The 19,262-nt window shown below is 32.2% G+C and overlaps 4 protein-coding genes and 2 long non-coding RNA genes across 24 annotated transcripts; 4 read left to right on the forward strand and 2 right to left on the reverse strand.

Annotated features, from left to right (window-relative positions):
* The first annotated feature begins 61 nt into the window (after window positions 1-61).
* On the forward strand, window positions 62-1,763 carry LOC149093263 (uncharacterized). The gene is made up of 2 exons (XR_016199859.1): window positions 62-1,326; window positions 1,482-1,763. It is a non-coding gene; the product is annotated as an uncharacterized LOC149093263 (long non-coding RNA).
* Window position 1,764: 1 nt separating this feature from the next.
* On the reverse strand, window positions 1,765-2,961 carry LOC107371867 (uncharacterized). Its single transcript, XR_003083962.2, has 4 exons — window positions 2,710-2,961; window positions 2,243-2,286; window positions 2,038-2,173; window positions 1,765-1,925 (listed from the first exon to the last, which is right to left on the reverse strand). It is a non-coding gene; the product is annotated as an uncharacterized LOC107371867 (long non-coding RNA).
* A 3,505-nt stretch (window positions 2,962-6,466) lies between these two features.
* On the forward strand, window positions 6,467-10,319 carry LOC149093264 (uncharacterized). 2 transcript variants are annotated; one of them, XM_089269211.1, is made up of 5 exons: window positions 6,467-7,164; window positions 7,280-7,460; window positions 7,556-7,859; window positions 7,936-8,529; window positions 8,613-10,319. In XM_089269211.1, exons 1-5 carry the CDS (start codon window positions 6,700-6,702, stop codon window positions 10,063-10,065), a joined length of 2,997 nt encoding a protein of 998 aa, XP_089125337.1. In that variant the 5' UTR covers window positions 6,467-6,699; the 3' UTR covers window positions 10,066-10,319. The 2 variants fall into 2 exon arrangements, with proteins under 2 accessions (XP_089125337.1, XP_089125338.1); XM_089269212.1 differs by having other exon boundaries at window positions 6,518-7,164; window positions 7,283-7,460.
* On the forward strand, window positions 10,210-11,485 carry LOC149093265 (heterogeneous nuclear ribonucleoprotein 87F-like). Of its 2 annotated transcripts, XM_089269215.1 has the most exons (3): window positions 10,210-10,351; window positions 10,455-10,962; window positions 11,144-11,485. In XM_089269215.1, exons 2-3 carry the CDS (start codon window positions 10,498-10,500, stop codon window positions 11,153-11,155), a joined length of 477 nt encoding a protein of 158 aa, XP_089125341.1. In that variant the 5' UTR covers window positions 10,210-10,351; window positions 10,455-10,497; the 3' UTR covers window positions 11,156-11,485. The 2 variants fall into 2 exon arrangements, with proteins under 2 accessions (XP_089125341.1, XP_089125340.1); XM_089269214.1 differs by lacking the exon at window positions 10,210-10,351 and having other exon boundaries at window positions 10,359-10,962.
* Window positions 11,486-11,512: 27 nt separating this feature from the next.
* On the reverse strand, window positions 11,513-14,382 carry Cdc16 (cell division cycle protein 16). Its single transcript, XM_015939553.3, has 12 exons — window positions 13,987-14,382; window positions 13,797-13,904; window positions 13,551-13,713; window positions 13,382-13,476; window positions 13,190-13,326; window positions 13,049-13,128; window positions 12,920-12,969; window positions 12,495-12,844; window positions 12,273-12,401; window positions 12,072-12,207; window positions 11,917-12,007; window positions 11,513-11,853 (listed from the first exon to the last, which is right to left on the reverse strand). Exons 1-12 carry the CDS (start codon window positions 14,263-14,265, stop codon window positions 11,669-11,671), a joined length of 1,803 nt encoding a protein of 600 aa, XP_015795039.1. The 5' UTR covers window positions 14,266-14,382; the 3' UTR covers window positions 11,513-11,668.
* Window positions 14,383-14,597: 215 nt separating this feature from the next.
* LOC107371468 (heterogeneous nuclear ribonucleoprotein 87F) lies at window positions 14,598-18,927 on the forward strand. 17 transcript variants are annotated; one of them, XR_016199845.1, is made up of 8 exons: window positions 14,598-15,198; window positions 15,314-15,728; window positions 15,878-15,961; window positions 16,036-17,425; window positions 17,671-17,782; window positions 17,905-18,006; window positions 18,224-18,343; window positions 18,432-18,927. XR_016199845.1 is itself a non-coding variant. In XM_015939558.2 (5 exons), the coding sequence occupies exons 1-5, from the start codon at window positions 14,734-14,736 to the stop codon at window positions 17,673-17,675; spliced, it is 1,104 nt and encodes a 367-aa protein (XP_015795044.1). In that variant the 5' UTR covers window positions 14,598-14,733; the 3' UTR covers window positions 17,676-17,804. The 17 variants fall into 17 exon arrangements, 3 of the variants coding, with proteins under 3 accessions (XP_015795044.1, XP_089125339.1, XP_015795041.1); XR_016199846.1 differs by having other exon boundaries at window positions 17,744-17,782; XR_016199853.1 differs by having other exon boundaries at window positions 16,036-16,170; window positions 17,879-18,006.
* The last annotated feature ends 335 nt before the right edge of the window (window positions 18,928-19,262 follow it).

A 19,262-nucleotide genomic window follows, 5' to 3' on the forward strand; every position in this document is an offset into this window, starting at 1 on the left:
AGATCAAATTTGAAACTTTCACCGGCTTTTGTTCAATTATGGAAGCAGATTTTTCATCAAACTCAATTAAAAATGTAAATTTCGATGAAAAATCAGAAAATGTACAGCCGATCACTTCGATTTTCAGTTAGATCGACTGCTTTCTGTGGCCGTAAAAGTCAGAGCTTAAACTTATCATTCGTCGATAAAAATTGTTGGTACACACCATCGTTTTAACACTTTTTTCAGTTTATCGACAGTTCTATTGATTTTGACCATTCATTAGATGTTATTATCGATTACAAAAATAATATGATATATTTTTTGTAGGATCTTGAATGATCTAAAATTTAAGAATGATTTCTGAAAATTATCAACAATTTTTGAGCAAAATTTGCTCAAATCTTCTTAGCGCAAACGGATTTTGCTCAAATCTTTTTGCTCAATTTGACCAACACCTCGTCTGTTTCATTAAATATCATCTATTTTTTAAACAAGATCAAGTTATTATAAAATTGTGACTTCTTACCAGCCTTTGTTTGAGTGACAGTTGGAAAGATCCAGAAAAAGTGTTAAGTTTTGCTGCTTTCAATCTCAATGGCCTCGTTTGATGCGCTTATGTGATTAATGTTGGATTAGCTGGTTTAAACTTAATAAATTACTCTTACTATCATGTAATTAATACTATGATGAGGTGATTATGGATTAAAGACAAAATATTCAGGAATAAAAAGCTGCCGTGGATATTTGGGCTCTAAAAAGGTTCTGTTTGTGTCAATAAATTGTAACAACAATCAATCAATTTTGGTATTCTTTGGATGGATGGTGTAAATATAGAGGATGGAAAACTCTTGGCATGAAATGAAACTGGTTCTGAATTCAAGGGTTAAATAGAGAAATTGAAAGAAAAAGAAAAAGGAGAAAATTTGCTGAAAATAAACTGACAAGGAAAAGGAAAAGGAAAAGGGTAAAACGGACTGAATACTGAACATTATTCACAAGTAATTAGAGTCTCCTCTTTTAACATGATTATCATCATCTTTAACTCTTCTTTATTCATCACCATTACCATCATCATGGCCATCATCATTGTCTTGATCGTCTTCTTCTTATTTTCATCAGTATCTTGCTACTGGGCTCAAAATTACAAATCATCTGACCTGAACCCACCCACCCCTTGAGCCTTTATTTTGTTGCTAAAACAAATTATCTCCCAATGAATGTGAAACTGTTTAGCGCAAAGCCAAGATAATGCTAATAACAATTTACTAAACTGTAAAAAGATGAACAAAAACAACAACAAGATCAACAACTATAAAGATAGCAACAATAAAATCAAATTATAAGGTAATCAGGCGATTGTCACGTCTTTCAATGTATAATGAGACCTTATTCCGGAAGTTTACCTCTTCCTATCAGAGACTTGATAAGTTTCCATAAATTTCACCAACATTTTCAATCATTTAATTGCCTCTTTACTTTTTCTTTGTTTTTACTCTTAGGTTCATCCTCATCAACATCTTCAAGCTTTGACTGTTGGTGCAAACTGTTAACGGGTTACATAACAAGTGAAACTGAATTGATTACAAAGTTAACCTGTGAACTTACCCGAAAGTCCCCTGAAAGATGGTAAATTAAATTTCCGCGTGGTATCATTATTTTATTATCTGATTAATAAGCTATTAGTGAATGGTTATGATATATTGAGATGGCCATAAGATGGAAGGAAAAGCGATGAAAAAAAATAATAAATAAACAACAGTTTAGGTCAATAAACGAGTAAACTTGAATAGTAATCATCTTTTATTTTGAGAAACTGTTTGATCAATTAATTACTGCTGTTATCCAGGTAAGAAGAAGGTGAAAAGCCAAAGAAGCTATTCTGTAATATTTATAGCCATAAGTTAATATTGTTTTACAATTTTTAACAGGAAAAATTTGAATCTCTGGTAAAAGAAGAAGAAGAAGAAGCTAAAGAGTTGAGTTTGTATCCAAATTTTGTGAGTTGATTAACAATAATTTCTTGTTTGCTTCATTCAAATCATGTTTAAACCTTACCTTTGGTTAATTGTTTAAAATTGGCTTATAAATTAGAGCTGAGCTCGCGTTTAGCCTAATCGTTATTAATTTAACATTTCTGATGATGATTGATTTAATTGGTAAGGCAGTGCACGCAAATATTAGTGTAAAATTACTAGAAAATTGAATATAGACGATCATCATAATTAACATAATCAAAGATAATGCAACGTTAAATATTTACCTTATATTTAGCAAAGTCTGGTTTGATTAATTTAGCCAACCAACCTTGAAGCAAGATTTATAATTTGTTAGATTTATTTTGGCATTTTTGTTTCAAATCATGATACAACTGAACTTTCACTTTGTTTCAATTCAATTGTTATGGGTGAGGTTTCAGTTAAACCTTTGATTTTACCTTATTTTCTGGCTCTATTTTGTACAGCAAAATTTATTACTTTAAGTTTCAAGTAAAAGAGACCATTTTTCATTAATAAAATTAATATTAATAATGTTTCTCTTTTTTTTCTCAGTCTTTAATGGTCAACTTGCCACGTTAAGGTAGTAATGTTTACAGGTAAATGATGATAGTTGAAACAAGATGTCACATTTATCATTTAAATTGTTTTAAGGCTATTAGCTTACAATTTTACGATAAAAACGTTGTTAGATTTTTTTTGTTACTTCAAAAAGTAAAAACTAATAACATACCTTTTCCCTGCTATTTTGGGCATCAACCTTCACAGCAATCAGTAGTCAATGTCAAGTCAGGTCTACGAACCTGTTAAATACACATAAATATATTATTATTTATTTGATTATCATCAAAGAATTGATTGAAAAAAGGATTTATTGAAAGTAAACAATAAAAAAATTGGTGGACAAATGATAGGGTTTAGTCCTCAGTCCATGATGGATCAATAAGATCAATTGGATCGGATAACGATAAAGATATCTATGGATAGGCGGGAAGTTTATTTTGTTAATTATTATTCACCCTTAACAATATGTTAAATGATTTGCACATAGATGATGATAAGATGATATATGGCGAAGAAACAATTTAAATTATTCAAGGCAATGTACAGGTAATGATGATAGGGATAATACAAAGAGATTTGATTATCTTTAGAAGAGTATTTAATTTTGATGATTCGCATTGGGTTAGCGAAGAAAGCTTCACCATAAACCGGTAAGGAAACAAAATGAAAATGAATGGTTAACGTTGTGAAAGTGTTAATTTGTTTTGCGTTCTTATACACAAAATGTACAAACCGTCACGAACTTTGTTGTTTGCTAACCTAATTATAATAAAGATGAAAACATTAATTACAATTAATTATGAAAAGATTTATTTTAACCAGTAAAAAGAAAGTAAAAATCATGATTGTTTACCTTTTTCTTTTAACATTTTGTCAAGTCCAATAAGCTGTTTGCTTGGAAACCAACGAGTAAACACAATTGAAAAATTAATTAAACTTGAATGAATCGACTTTCATTGGGTTTGTTATTAATTATCCAAAAACAGAATAAATAAAAGCTATAATTCAATAGGATTTTCAAGAATCTCTAGATTATCTTGTGATTAACAAGAAAAACTGAGTTTAAGCTTCATCCATGTGTTTTCATTTTGGCTCCAATTTTCTTGTCAGACGATTTTTTGTCTCACTTTGGTTTGCAGTGACTTTTAGTTTTTTATTTTCAACGTTTAAATGTTAATTGTTCATTTCTAATCAAACGTGTTCTTCGTGATTTAATTTGAATTTACATGTTCATTTATTAGTGTTTCCAGATTCAGGAAGAAGTGGTCTCTTTCAATCAAATTAAAATCTGATTGAAGTTAATTTGATTATATTAACCTATGGAGTTGTTGACTGTTACATGCGAAAAGCAAAGGGGAAAAAAGCCGAGTTGCCTTAAGGTTTTACATCTTTTGCTGACAGTTAAATGATTATACATTTGTAAGTTTAATTCTGGATTCTGATCAAATTGTATTAAGTGAATTAAAAAATTTCTCTTCCTAGTCTTTTCATTAACTTGTCAATCACAATCAAAATTTTATCATTCACATCTAACTGCAACATTTATACATTTGTTTTAATGATAATATTAACTTGATTCTCATTTCTCTTTATGTCTTCTTCCAGCCAGACTATACACTTTCACAAACAACAGTTAATCATTGAAATTGGACTCTTGATTTGAAATCAACAATCAATTTATACCAGGTCCTGACTCTGGATGGCCTTTCTCAGGTGTTAATAATTAGCTCGTCAAAGTGTAATAGATGTATCAATGTATTTCTATCAGTATTTCTGTCAACTCAATTTGATGATTACTCTTTGATGCCAACATTACTTCAACAACATGTATTATTTTAGCCATAAATGGTAAGTAATGTAATAGACTATTATTAATAGTAATAGCAATGATTAACCTATCCAGTGTTATTTTTTTCTATCTCTTTCTCTCGTAGGATACCAAAGGGCTTTTCATGCAATTTACTTCACCAGACTGTAAAATTCAAAGAAATACCATGTGAAAGATGTGAAAGCTTTAAATATAGTTACACAGAGAGGATACTGAATGAGAAATAAATTCGTGACTGACTGATTTCACCAAGTAAATCACTGATGGATTTTGATATCTATTCAGGGTTAAACGTCAATGATTTTTTTTACAACAAACAAACCTTTATTATCATTACTATTATTATGATTATGATTATAGTTTAGCCTTTTATGTTATTTTATGTTAGATTTTCTTCAACAGCATCACATTCATGGTAAATAACTTTCTTTTGGGCGAAAAAAACTCGAAAGAAGAAAAAAATGAATAAGTTAAGATGGTTAAGATTATTTTCTTACATAAAATGAAAGGCATTTCCCATTGGAAGGTTACTTTATTATTATTGTTACCATCATCATAATCATTATTTCTTGATCTTTTTTTCTCTCCAGAAGGAAATTTTCATGGAAAAATCAAAATCCATTGGAATTGGACTCATTTGTAGACATTATCTTTGTGTTTGACGTTATAACAATGGTCATTGGCAAACTGAAGGACTTTAGTTTCACTTTTTGGTTACAATTAAAACATAATTTACAATGAAAGACATTTTGCCTTACGACAAGTATGTTGATTCCCTTTCCCATTCATTGCTTTTATAACCAATTTCGGCAACATTAGATGCTCATAATTCTTAAAGGTATATTTTTCTGTATCAACTGATTATTTTGATGTCTCAAACTAGCCCTGAAATCTTGTTTGGCTCAGACACAATTACTAACCAAAATTTTCTCAGTCAATTAATATATTATTCATACAATTGTTTATTAATAAATGCGTAAATTTGCTTTTTCCAGGCTGGAAGCTGAAAGATTTTGATTGTTATCATGTTGATACGATTGGGGCTGGACAAAAAGTCATTGAGCGATGAAACATTGACACTGAATTGAATCTTTGCTGGATTAATTGGTTGGATCTTGTTTTTTCCTTCGGTTCTTCTACCTTATTCAATTGAGATTCTTAAATATGACGAGGTTGATGGAAGTAAATACTTATTCATAAAGACATGGAAATTTATTTGGAACTATTAGCTTCCTGATTTACATAAACAGTTATTAAATACGGAATATTGGATTGATATTGCAGCTAAAGTTTAAATTGATCAAATTTGAAAGGTGATCAATCATAGAAGACAAGATCAACTGAAAGGGAAAAAATTTCTTTCTCTATCTGTTATTGTCATTAGTTTTATATCAAAAATTGCTACTTAAATTGTAGCTCTGATCATCTTTAATGAAATTCAAATTCATAGGAATGCCAAATCAAAGACAACATGGAGGCTCAGTTAGAAGGGAAGAGTTACTCGGTGAAGGATTTAAAAATGATTGCTGTTATTATCATAATTAGATTGATTGATGATATAATCATGATCTTTTACTTTCGCATTAATCTGTATCTTTGAAACAGTTATTTCAGCTATTTTGAGCAATAAATCAATGATATGTTAGATTATTTGCTCATTTTTCTCAGAATTTCAGAATTATTTTCTCTATTTAACAAGAAAACACAGAATAGTGAAATCAAACAATAAAATTTTGACGTTTTATATTCTGAAAAAATAATCAATTGGTTTAGACAAGAAATTCAGCTAAATTATTTAAATTGGTGAAAATTTTAATTGAATGTTATTTTAACAAAATATTAGTTCAACTTTTTTTATAATTTTCAACTTATCGGTAAGATTCTTCATATTCCTGGACATTGATCATGGAATTCTGCTGCGTTTGAACGATGAAAATCATTATTTACGGACTTAAATCCATTTCAACGTTCAATCCACTTGTGTTATTTTCGGTTTCATTCTCTAACAATGAACGTTCAAGATCATTATCATCTAATAACTGGTCGTCTGTAGAAGACTCCTCGTTAAGGTTACTGCTAGCTAAATATTTTTTAGAAATACAGAAAGAAAGAAGAAGAGATAGCTCTCCATAGGAGCTCTCTTTTACTCTTTGGTCATAGAGTTGACTGCCATTTTAGTATTAATAACCGCCATCTTTTTCTTGGTTATAGCGACCTTTAATCATCACCTTTCATTTGTTTTTAAATTGTGATTGTGTATTTAATTTAAATCTATTTCTTACATTTAGTTATATTTAGTGAAAGTAGTGTTTCATCAATTCTCATATTATCATGCCTGGAACCACTGAAAATGAACAACAACAGATTCAGCAGCAGCAGCAACAGCAACAACAACAACAACAAGGTGAAGAATCAAATGATGTAAAACCTAATATTGATACTGAGAACTCAAATAATGCTACCACTTCTGATAATCAACAACAAGGAGATCAACAAGGTGATCAACAAGACAATGGTAATGGAGAGAAAGCTACAAATGAAGAACCTGAACAATTCAGGAAACTTTTTATTGGGGGTTTAGATTATAAAACAACTGAAGACACACTTAGAGCCCATTTTGCACAATGGGGTGAAATAGTCGATTGTGTGGTGATGCGTGATCCACAAACCAAAAGATCTCGTGGATTCGGATTCATCACATATAGTAAATCTACTATGGTAGACGCGGCTCAATCAGCAAGACCTCATAAAGTTGATGGCCGTGAAGTTGAACCAAAACGAGCTGTTCCTCGTGAGGTAAGTTACATATCAATTATTTGGTTACTTTTTTTATTGTACATTTTATTTAATTCAGAAAGTAGTAGTGATGGTTTTCCAATTTTCTTTTCATTTCATTCGCCGTACACGTTAGGAGTCAGGCAAGCCAGAATCACAAGCAACAGTGAAAAAAGTGTTTTTAGGAGGCCTCAAAGAAGATGTCGAAGAAGAAGATCTTAGAGATTATTTCAAAGATTTCGGTAATATTGTCAATGTAAATGTTGTCACTGAAAAAGAAACTGGAAAGAAACGCGGTTACGGTAATCAGGGAGGATGTAAGTTAATTTTCATATTCATGTTAAATTTCATTATTTCATCTTTTTGTTACTTTAGTTTTAACAATCCTTGTTTTCTACTCAACTGTCACCAGCAATGATCAAACTGCGGAGTTGTGTTATGTCCTCTGGAATCATATTTCTTCTAACAGTAATTCGTTTGACAAACTGCCAATTTGACTGGCAATCCAGAGACAATTTTGATGCTATCAATGAACAAATGAATCGTGTTAATCGAGACAATTGCAGAATAGTGGACATCAATGATCTCTTTTTACCCAATTCAACTGTTACCCATGTGCCTAATATTAAGTGGCTTGGAACAGATCCAGTTTTCCCTAATCGTACCAACTTACTTCATGTTCACAATATGGCACTAAGCCGAGCATTTTTCTACAGGTAAGTTTTATCTTTCATCACCCATTCAATTCAACTTGAATAAGTTTCAAAACTAATAAGTGTTTTCTGTATTCAGTTTCATTCTACAAAAAGCTGAAGATGATGTTGAGCCCGGCTTCATGTATTATTTCTTATCATCTATCGCTGATGTTGCTGCTAATCGCTTTATTAATGCCAGTTCTGTTTATTTTGCACCCGATCGAGCTTTTACACCATCTTATAAAGGTTTTTTCAACAAAACAATGCCTCTGTTTGCCCCTCGTGCCTTCCGTGCTGATGATTTCAACGATCCATATCACCTTTCTGGAACCTCAACTCTCAATACTATTGCAGTTAGTGATTTAGGTGCCGTCAAAGTCAATTCTCAAAGTAATAATTATACTCATGAACATTACAAAATCAACAAGTGGTATAACCTTTGGTTGCCAGATAATACCAAAAGCCATGATTCCAAAACAACTTATACTGCAAAAATATTTCACGCTAATGGATTCAATGAAACCTTTACATTCCATGGTCCGCCTCATGCCTCAGATACTCCAGGTCCAGTTGCTTGGACTCAACCTTATTATGACTGCGAAAGATCAAATAAATGGGTTGTTTCAGCCACATCTCCGATTGTTGACTTAAATCCAAGGCATACTGGATGGAGGCATATAGAATATGCGAGGTAAGAAATTCAACTTTTACTTGCAAAATGATTCCCTTTTATTTAAATCTTATTAATTGCTGTTTACTTCTCCTAAATTTCAGATATGTTGCTGTTTCAGTTATGGAAATAGACTTCGAAAGGCTGGATATCAACCAATGTCCAATCGGTCCAGGAAATCCACATCCAAATGCATTTGCAGGAACTTCTCGCTGCAGAAATGAAAGTACTGAGTGTGAACCAATACACGGTTTTGGTTTTCGTCGAGGAGGTTATCAATGTCGCTGTAAATCTGGTTTTAGATTGCCTAAAAATGTTCGAACTCCATATCTAGGGGAAATAATTGAAAGAGCAACCACCAACGAGTATAAAAAAGGATATTCGTGTGAGAAAATTGATTACTTAGCTGTTAGAACTCAAAATGCCGAGGTTATGGATACTTTTCATGCCAAAATTTTACTTGGTACTCTCAAAACATTGACAGGTTTGGGTAAAAATACATCGGAACGTTTAGATGCTAACACTTTCACTGATTTTGTGCGTCATAATGTTACGCCAGATAATTGTGAATATTTTCTACGTACAAGTCCGGATAAGCTTTATCTACCTGGTAACGTTGCTTATGATAAAGAAAAACAGTTTGAAAATCAAGCTCGAATGGCTCTTCGCTTAGCAAATTTCATTTCAGCGTTTCTACAAGTTGTGGATCCAACTGTCTCTTATGCTGAATTCCGAGTTCCTGATAAATCATTAACAACTGATCAAATGATTGGAGAAGTTCTCAGTTTAGTCTCTGGGGATCTGAAACTATTGGGAGCTGGTGTCTTTTTTGATCGTAACCAATTCAACGCGAATTATACATATTTTGCTCCGTATGCTTGGCGTCCTCGTCGAGAATTGCGCGCATTTAACGTAATTGATCTCGCTGGTAAAAGATCTGCTGGACCAGCTAGTGAACCTGACTATTTGAAAAATGAAGCATTTAAATACCTCAAATTACGTTGGACCGGCATAACAGATCAGCTACAAACATATACAACGAAGATAAATATTCGTTACAATTCATCTGGATTAAACACAATTAAATTTGACCAATATCCATTGCAATATCAAGCTGCAGAATTGAATCATGGTTACTGGTCTCGGCCTTATTATGACTGTAATGGTTTCCACAAGAGATGGTTAGTCACTTATAGCTCGCCATTTTTCGGCTGGAATAATTTACGCAACAAATTGGCGTTCAAAGGAGTCGTTTCTGTGCACATGGATCTCCTACAATTAGATATCAATCAATGTGACAGTTATGGTAATACAGCTAACGCATTTGAAGGGACACACAAATGTGATCGTGAATCAACTCGTTGTGTTCCAATGTTTGGCCGTAAATATGAGTCTGGAGGTTACAAATGTGAATGTAATCAAGGATATGAATATCCCTATCTGGATCTAGTGACCTATTTTGATGGTCAAAATTTAGAATCCGAATATTTGAGCGTTGAAAAGAATAAACCAAGCAGAATGGATCAATTAAGGTGTAGAATGTCTGGATCGAGCTAATTATCTATCCATCATATTAATTTATTGCTTTCGCTTCTTTCAATTATTTTTTCAAAATCCAATTTTTTGATAATTATGTTTAAAAATTTTACTGTTCATTTATCGTAACAATCGTAACAGAATTCGTCCATAGACTGTAAAGGTCAACAGGTCAAATCATTTATCATCACAAATTGTATCCCAATCAAGTCAAGATTGAAATATAAAAATGACACTTAATAATGTGAAAAGTAACTTAAAACCGTATCAAGCAATAATTGAAGATGCATTTACATCATTTGTTTTGGTAAGATTATTCAAGTTGGCGCCAGAAAAGCTCTAATCATCACCTTTCATTTGTTTTTAAATTGTGATTGTGTATTTAATTTAAATCTATTTCTTACATTTAGTTATATTTAGTGAAAGTAGTGTTTCATCAATTCTCATATTATCATGCCTGGAACCACTGAAAATGAACAACAACAGATTCAGCAGCAACAGCAACAGCAACAACAACAACAACAAGGTGAAGAATCAAATGATGTAAAACCTAATATTGATACTGAGAACTCAAATAATGCTACCACTTCTGATAATCAACAACAAGGAGATCAACAAGGTGATCAACAAGACAATGGTAATGGAGAGAAAGCTACAAATGAAGAACCTGAACAATTCAGGAAACTTTTTATTGGGGGTTTAGATTATAAAACAACTGAAGACACACTTAGGGCCCATTTTGCACAATGGGGTGAAATAGTCGATTGTGTGGTGATGCGTGATCCACAAACCAAAAGATCTCGTGGATTCGGATTCATCACATATAGTAAATCTACTATGGTAGACGCGGCTCAATCAGCAAGACCTCATAAAGTTGATGGCCGTGAAGTTGAACCAAAACGAGCTGTTCCTCGTGAGGTAAGTTACATGTCAATTATTTGGTTACTTTTTTTATTGTACAAACTGTATTATATGTCTCAAACTAGCCCTGAAATCTTGTTTGGCTAAGACACAATTACTAACCAAAATTTTCTCAGTCAATTAATATATTATTCATACAATTGTTTATTAATAAATGCGTGAATTTGATTTTTTCCAGGCTGGAAGCTGAAAGATTCTGATTGTTATCATGTTGATACGATTGGGGCTGGACAAAAAGTCATTGAGCGATGAAACATTGACACTGAAGTGAATCTGTGCTGGATTAATTGGCTGGATCATGTTTTTTCTTTCGGTTCTTCTACCTTATTCAATTGAGATTCTTAAATATGACGAGGTTGATGGAATTTACAGGGAAATTATTTTGAACTATTAGCTTCCTGATTTACATAAACAGTTATACATAAACAACATAAACAATTTGTTTCTCTATTTAACAAGAAAACACAGAATAGTGAAATCAAACATTAAAATTCCGACGTTTTATATTCTTAAAAAATAATCAATTGGTTTAGACAAGAAGTTCAGCTAAATTATTTAAATTGATGAAAATTTTAATTGAATGTTATTTTAACAAAATATTAGTTCAACTTTTTTTGTAATTATCAACTTATCGGACAGATTCTTCATATTCCTGGACATTGATCACGGAATTCTGCTGCGTTTAAACGATGAAGATTAATATTCACGGACTTAAATCCATTTCAACGTCCAATCCACTTGCGTTATTTTCGGTTTCATTCTCTGACAATGAACGTTCGAGATCATTATCATCTAATAACTGGTCGTCTGTAGAAGACTCCTCGTTAAGGTTACTGCTAGCTAAATATTTTTTCATATAAGCTTCACTCTCGTAAATGGGCAATTCATCTGAAAGAAAACAATCAAAGCGATCAGATATTGAAAACTCTTAACAACTTACAGTTTTCTTACCATCTAACAAAGATATTTCAGTAGATAAATGCTCCATACATTTATCCAACATAGTTTTGGCACACTGGTCGTCTCTTTTCAATGCTAATGCCTGGAAATAAGCAATGTAAGAAATTAGAATGATAATAGCTAGATATTGTATTATAAGAACTTACCTTATGGAAATAATTTACCGCATTACGATATTGCTTCATCCAAGCATAAACGAATCCAATTGCTGAGTATGTTGATGGATTTAACGGTGACAAAACTAGAGCTTGTTTATGATACTCCAATGACTCTTCATATTTCCTGATAAAAAATGAAAAGATATTAGCTTATTGTTAGTAAAAAGAGATTTAAGAATTTGAAATTACTTTAATTTTCGCAAAACATGTCCAATATTATTTATAAGAGGCTCCCATTTCTCTGGTAAGCAAGTGGCATCTTGTTTATCTCTGATTAAATTTAAAGCTGATGTAAAATGTTTGTAAGCTGTGGTGTATCTGAAATGAAAGGAGATGCATGAATTAAATCAATTGAAGTAAGAAATGATAGCTATTAACTTATGAATTGAAAAATATAAAAATGAAATTTACTCTTGTATTTGGTAAGAAATTACTCCTAACTCATGTAAAACAAAAGGATCGTTTGGAGCAATTGCTAAGGCTTGTTGGAAAAACTTCTCTGCCAATTTATTATTATCAGTTAGTCCGTATTCGAGTCCAATGTACAACAAGGGAAGATGACAACCTTTCATCAAGTGAGAAGCTTTAAAATAAGCAGCCATGGCTTGGTCATGTTCACTTTCAATTGCAAAAGAGTGTCCATAAAGCAACCAGGCAGGACCAAAGACATTATCCAAAGTCGTTGCTTTGCTTAAAAATCTTCTAGCAGCATCCATTTTATTTATCATTAAATAATAACATCCTACGGCGTACCAAGAAGTCTAGAGCAAATCAAGAGTTTTAATTGATTTTAGAAAAAAGATAACTGGTAAAATAATCAGATTGTTAAAACTTACGGCACTTTCTGGGTATAAGTCAACTAATTTATGACCGAGATCGAATAAAACTAGAAGACAAAGAAAATTTAAATTAATTTAAATTAAAACAAATTTTAAAATCAGATCTAGAATAACTGTTCGACATACGATTTGTTTTTTGAAGCTCCATTAGACATGATATATGGATTGGGAGGCATTGAGTATGATAAATGTCGTCTTTGAGAACTCTGAAAAAATAAGCAAGAAAACGTGAATATAACGAAAAATTAAGTTAACAAATTTCTTTACTTATTTGTGAGCTGAATACATTGATGGAAATCACAATTGTAATAGTGCCTCTCTGCTAACGAAGTTAAAATGTCCACATTATCTGACAAGAAGTTGGAAAAATCAACAGGTATCTTGAGCTCATCGGGCTTTGCGTACTACAATAAAAATTTAGAATTAAAAGGAATCAACATATCAAAAAATTATATTTACCTTTTTCAATGAAGATTGATACAAAAATTTGATTAATCGCGCCTCATCTTTATCACATTGATTTTCAAATCTGATTGAATTCAGAAGATCTTCTTCTGTTTGATGCAAAAAGAAAAATCAAATAATTTTAAGTAAAATCTGAGACATCAGTTAATTCATCCAGGATTACCTTCTTGTTTATTAAGCATTTGATGCTGAACTAAGGCCTCTAACGCCTCGTAACAATAAGCATCAAGGAGAAGTGCTTTTTTGAACCAATCAACGGCCTCGCTACGATTATCTAATGCTTCATAAATATGTCCTTTCAACAGGCAAACAGAGCTTTCTAGTTGCTGATAAACAGATGAAAAATAGATTAGAAAGAAACCAAATGCGTACGAATAGTCGTAACAGCTGACAGTTTTAAAACTAATACCCTGTTCTCCTCACAAGTTTCCAATTCAAATTCCATTTTCTTGAGTGTACCATAATTTTCTCCAACATCTAAAATCTCGAAAGCTTCTTTGTACTCTTCAGCAGCATACTGACGAAAGTAAAAATATTGAAAAGTAAAATCATTGAAGAGAAAAGCTCAACTTGAAAACAGTAAGAAGGTAGCAACTTACATGTGATTTAGCAGCCAAATACCGGCATGCCAGATCAACCTCGTGAAAATGGCGTGATTTAATACAATGTGAAGCTCTGTGGTACTCCTTAAGATGATACAGGCATTTGGCTTGCTTGTAAACATCAGTTTTGTCATGATTGGGATAGGAGAGTATTTTATTTGACCAATATAAGGCCGTCTTGTATTCACCAATATCCATCATTTTAATCACAATAGATCGCAGTTTTTCAAGAAGATTTTCACTGAAGGTAGTATTGATTTTACCAGAATCAGCCATTTTTAACGAATCTTGATCAATAGCTAAATAAATAGAAGCACAATAAGTCAATTATGAAGAATAAAAATGACACTTAATAATGTGAAAAGTAACTTAAAACCGTATCAAAAAATAATTCAAGATGCATTTACATCATTTGTTTTGGTAAGATTATTCAAGTTGGCGCCAGAAAAGCAAAGTCTAACTCCAATAGATGGCACCAAGTAAACTTTTTATTCATTTTTATGAGACGTTCCCTGTTCCGGAAGAGGAAGAAAGGTGGCACCACATAAAAAAAGATCGTCATAGAGTTGAGCTTATTGGCTGCCATTTTAGTATTAATAACCGCCATCTTTTTCTTGGTTATAGCGACCTTTAATCATCACCTTTCATTTGTTTTTAAATTGTGATTGTGTATTTAATTTAAATCTATTTCTTACATTTAGTTATATTTAGTGAAAGTAGTGTTTCATCAATTCTCATATTATCATGCCTGGAACCACTGAAAATGAACAACAACAGATTCAGCAGCAGCAGCAACAGCAACAACAACAACAACAAGGTGAAGAATCAAATGATGTAAAACCTAATATTGATACTGAGAACTCAAATAATGCTACCACTTCTGATAATCAACAACAAGGAGATCAACAAGGTGATCAACAAGACAATGGTAATGGAGAGAAAGCTACAAATGAAGAACCTGAACAATTCAGGAAACTTTTTATTGGGGGTTTAGATTATAAAACAACTGAAGACACACTTAGGGCCCATTTTGCACAATGGGGTGAAATAGTCGATTGTGTGGTGATGCGTGATCCACAAACCAAAAGATCTCGTGGATTCGGATTCATCACATATAGTAAATCTACTATGGTAGACGCGGCTCAATCAGCAAGACCTCATAAAGTTGATGGCCGTGAAGTTGAACCAAAACGAGCTGTTCCTCGTGAGGTAAGTTACATATCAATTATTTGGTTACTTTTTTTATTGTACATTTTATTTAATTCAGAAAGTAGTAGTGATGGTTTTCCAATTTTCTTTTCATTTCATTCGCCGTACACGTTAGGAGTCAGGCAAGCCAGAATCACAAGCAACAGTGAAAAAAGTGTTTTTAGGAGGCCTCAAAGAAGATGTCGAAGAAGAAGATCTTAGAGATTATTTCAAAGATTTCGGTAATATTGTCAATGTAAATGTTGTCACTGAAAAAGAAACTGGAAAGAAACGCGGTTTCGCTTTTGTAGAGTTTGATGACTATGATCCTGTAGACAAGATAGTCTTGAAAAAGCATCATGTCATTAAGGGAAGAAAAACTGAAGTTAAGAAAGCTTTAGCTAAACAAGAAATGGATAATTTGAAACGTAAGGCCGAAGCTCGTCATATGCCTGCAGGTAGAGGAGGTCCTGATTCTCGTAATGCTCCTGTTTGGGAATCTGGTCCCTATAACAGTGGGTTTGGCGGCGGTTACGGTAATCAGGGAGGATGTAAGTTAATTTTTGAAAATCAGTTATCAGTCAAAATTGTTGCATTTAAATAAGCATCTTTAGCAACTTTGAATTAGAGCGCATGATCTTATGATCGAAGCTTCGCCTATTCTAGAACAATTCAGTTAATTTAAAATTTCATATTTCAGACGGTGGTTCTTATGGGGGAGGCTATGGCCAAGGTTATGGCCAAGGGTATGGTAATCAAGGATGGAATCAGGGTAGTGGATACGGTAAGTTTCATTTTATACAACCTTTTCAAATGTTCTGAGTCACGAAACATTTATTAATGATGAAATATTTTCAGGTGCCGGTGGTGCTGGATGGTCTAGTGATTATCCTGGCGGCTACGGTGGCGGCGGTGGAGGCTATGGTAGCGGCGGAAGCGGTGGACCTGTTCGTGGCGGTGGCTATGCGCATAGAGCGACCGGACCGTACGGAGGTATTAAATCTAACAAAAAAACATTCAAAAAAAGTCACTATGGCTCCAGAAATGAGCATTAAAGGCAGATGTTCAGATAAAAATCAGATCATGGTCAGATATTCAGATTGGATTGAACATAATTAGAATGCGAAACCCACCGATTGTCTATTCAATTATAAGCTTACCGGAAATTAATTTTCAACAATTTATCATTTCAAAAGTTGATTAGTATAACGATTATCCGGACATTAACTTGAATATTTTAATAATTTACACATCAAATGACGGATTGAAATACATAATGTAAATGAGCCGAATCATTTGATAACATACATTTTAAAATTAATGACAGTCAATAATGAACAGAGCAATTTAAAACAATGCTAATCACCATGACAATGATAATCATCCAGGGAATTAATACATGCATAAATGTATATGATAATTTTAGGGACTGAATTTTGTATGTGTCTCTACAGTCTATTTGAACATTAATTTAATGTTCATTGTCGATTGACTAAAACAACTCAAACCAGGAGATTGTCTCTTTGTAACTCCTTCATAAGCCAATCTACTAATCAACCAGTTAGTTAATTTACTTAATTGATTGGATTGATCAATAATGTCCCAATACTGAATTAAATTGACTAATATTTGCATAAAAACTGCTAGCAAATCCCCATACATTTTAAATTATAAATTTACAAATAACTATTCGATTGAAAAAGATGAAAGATTGACACTGGAAGTGAAATAAACCCTTTTATACAAAATAGCTGGTAAATCAATCATCTATTCATAGCAATCATTATCTGTGTTAAATATCAAATAAATTGATCCATTTATAGAATCATTCGGTATAATCAATCGCTTTCCTTCAAATTGTAATTGATTAACTAGTAGCTTTCATCTTTTTTACCCGTTTTTCAAGTTTGATAAGTCAACTATCGATTCAAAGCCCAATAATTTACGTGTACATTCACATCTGAGTTTTCATCCTCTACATGCCATTAATTTAATGTTCATTGTCGATTGACTAAAATCAACTCAAACCAGGAGATCGTCTCTTTGTAAATCCTTCGTAAGCCAATCTACTAATCAACCAGTTAGTTGTAAAAAGCTGTCCGATTAATAAGCGAAAATAAATAAATTAGATTGAAATTTGATTGTAAAATGGTTTCGATTATGGCAGCAAGAGAAAAGTCAATGAATGTTAAACATGAACCATACAATCATATTTAAACCTCCAAGGACAGGATAAAGGATGGCGTAGGTTAGTCACATAATTAATATAAAATTGAATTTCTTTTAATCGATTCAACAAATTTCTCATGAAAAGTGCAGATCAAGAAGAAGACAACTTATTATTCTCATCATCATTCAACTATTAAACTATTGCTGCTACCTTATTGTAAAATATTGATCCAACTTAATCATTATATTAACTAAACATTCCAGATTATCTTAATTAGCTCTCTAATCAATTTCTAACCCATTTCTACCCATTTCTACTCACAGGTTGACTTTAACCCAAATTTTCAATGTAAAACCTTAAATTTATCACAGTTACAATTACCATTGTATTTTGCAGATTAGGTCAATCCACATCATTTGTATTATTAAATTTATGGTAACATTTTTTTGTCATTTCAGCCATGATTAATGTCATTGAGCCGTTCGTAGCGCATGGCCAATGATTAATGCTTCGCTTTTTTTTCTATACAAGATTAGTTTATCTGTTATTTTCATCAGGCGGCTGAACAGGAAAATTCATATGAAGAAGATTTTGAAAAGGGACATTCTTGAGTAGCTTGGAAAGCGACCAATAGATGGCAATAAAAATGAGATTTCATGGTAATGTAATGTAATCATTTAATAGTTTCACAATATTTTGATTTATTTTTCGCTTATTATAACAAATTGTGCATTGTTGAGTGTTGATTTAATTAGATTGTTCATTGTTTTACGCAATTGCTAGTCTGCAAGAGAACAATTCAAATCCATTTGATTACAATGTTTATGAAATCTAGATTGATAAGCCTGACTGATTTTGTTTCTATTATATCTAAAGGTTCATCCGGATAATCGCAATATAAATGATGTTATCAATGTTTGCTGACAATGTTCCGATAATGATAAATGTCTGTAACTGGAGATGAAGCTGGGAAAATTCACATGTTCAAATCCAATGGTAAGTAGCTAATTAAAGCTTTAAGATTAATTTTCAAAGCAAGTTGCATTTTGAACGATTATTTACTTGTTTATTACTTTATTTTCAGTCAGCTTTTTACGTGAGGAAACACGACTCAGCTGAAGCAGATTTTATTTCACAAGGCTTTACATTGGTTGCCTCCAAATTTGATGGCCCATTATTTGTTTGGAATCTATACGATCATCAAAGATATGACCTTTTCCACTAGTCATATTTTGTCGGAGATCAAAACTTACGAGATTTCAATCAACCCATCGGATTTGATGCTACACTATACCGGGTTGAACTTCAAACAACGTGCCTTAACAAGATGGAATGATTTAATCAATTTAAATCTTGCACCTTCATGGAACTTTTGATTTATTCCTGTAAACAAATGTAACAATACCATTGCATGTATTTCCGTAATTATATCGCAATAGTAATTGTTTCACCAGTCTATCGATCCATTGTGATGTATTTTCTTACTAGTCTTCCTTTTCCATCATATGTTTAACTTAACAGTTGTTATTTTTAAAATTTTTATCGATTGTTAAAAAATTAAAGTAAACCATTGTTTATTACCAAGCTGTTTGATTAATTCAAAATTATGCGTAAATCTTTAAATCAGTAAATTATCCCAAGGTTAAAAAGATTCAACATTTATCCAATACCTTTTGCTCGGTAATCAAGTTAAATATTTGTCAAAATTATCCATTACGATATAATTGTGTGTCAGAAAGAGAGATCAACAAATCTCTTTGATTCTGAATCAATGAATAGAGCTATCTATAGAGTAGGAATGAGAGCAACAAGAAAATATTTAAATTTAAGCGAAATGACTCCTGTTTGGCATTCATTTGAAAATATGTCAAAGACAATTCTTGCGATCTTTCTGAAATCAAAGGACAATTAGAGA

Source organism: Tetranychus urticae, chromosome 3 (genome assembly GCF_039701765.1).
Source record: "Tetranychus urticae isolate SD_2017Ah chromosome 3, NJAU_TeUrti_SD_1.0, whole genome shotgun sequence".
NCBI lineage: Eukaryota > Metazoa > Arthropoda > Arachnida > Trombidiformes > Tetranychidae > Tetranychus > Tetranychus urticae.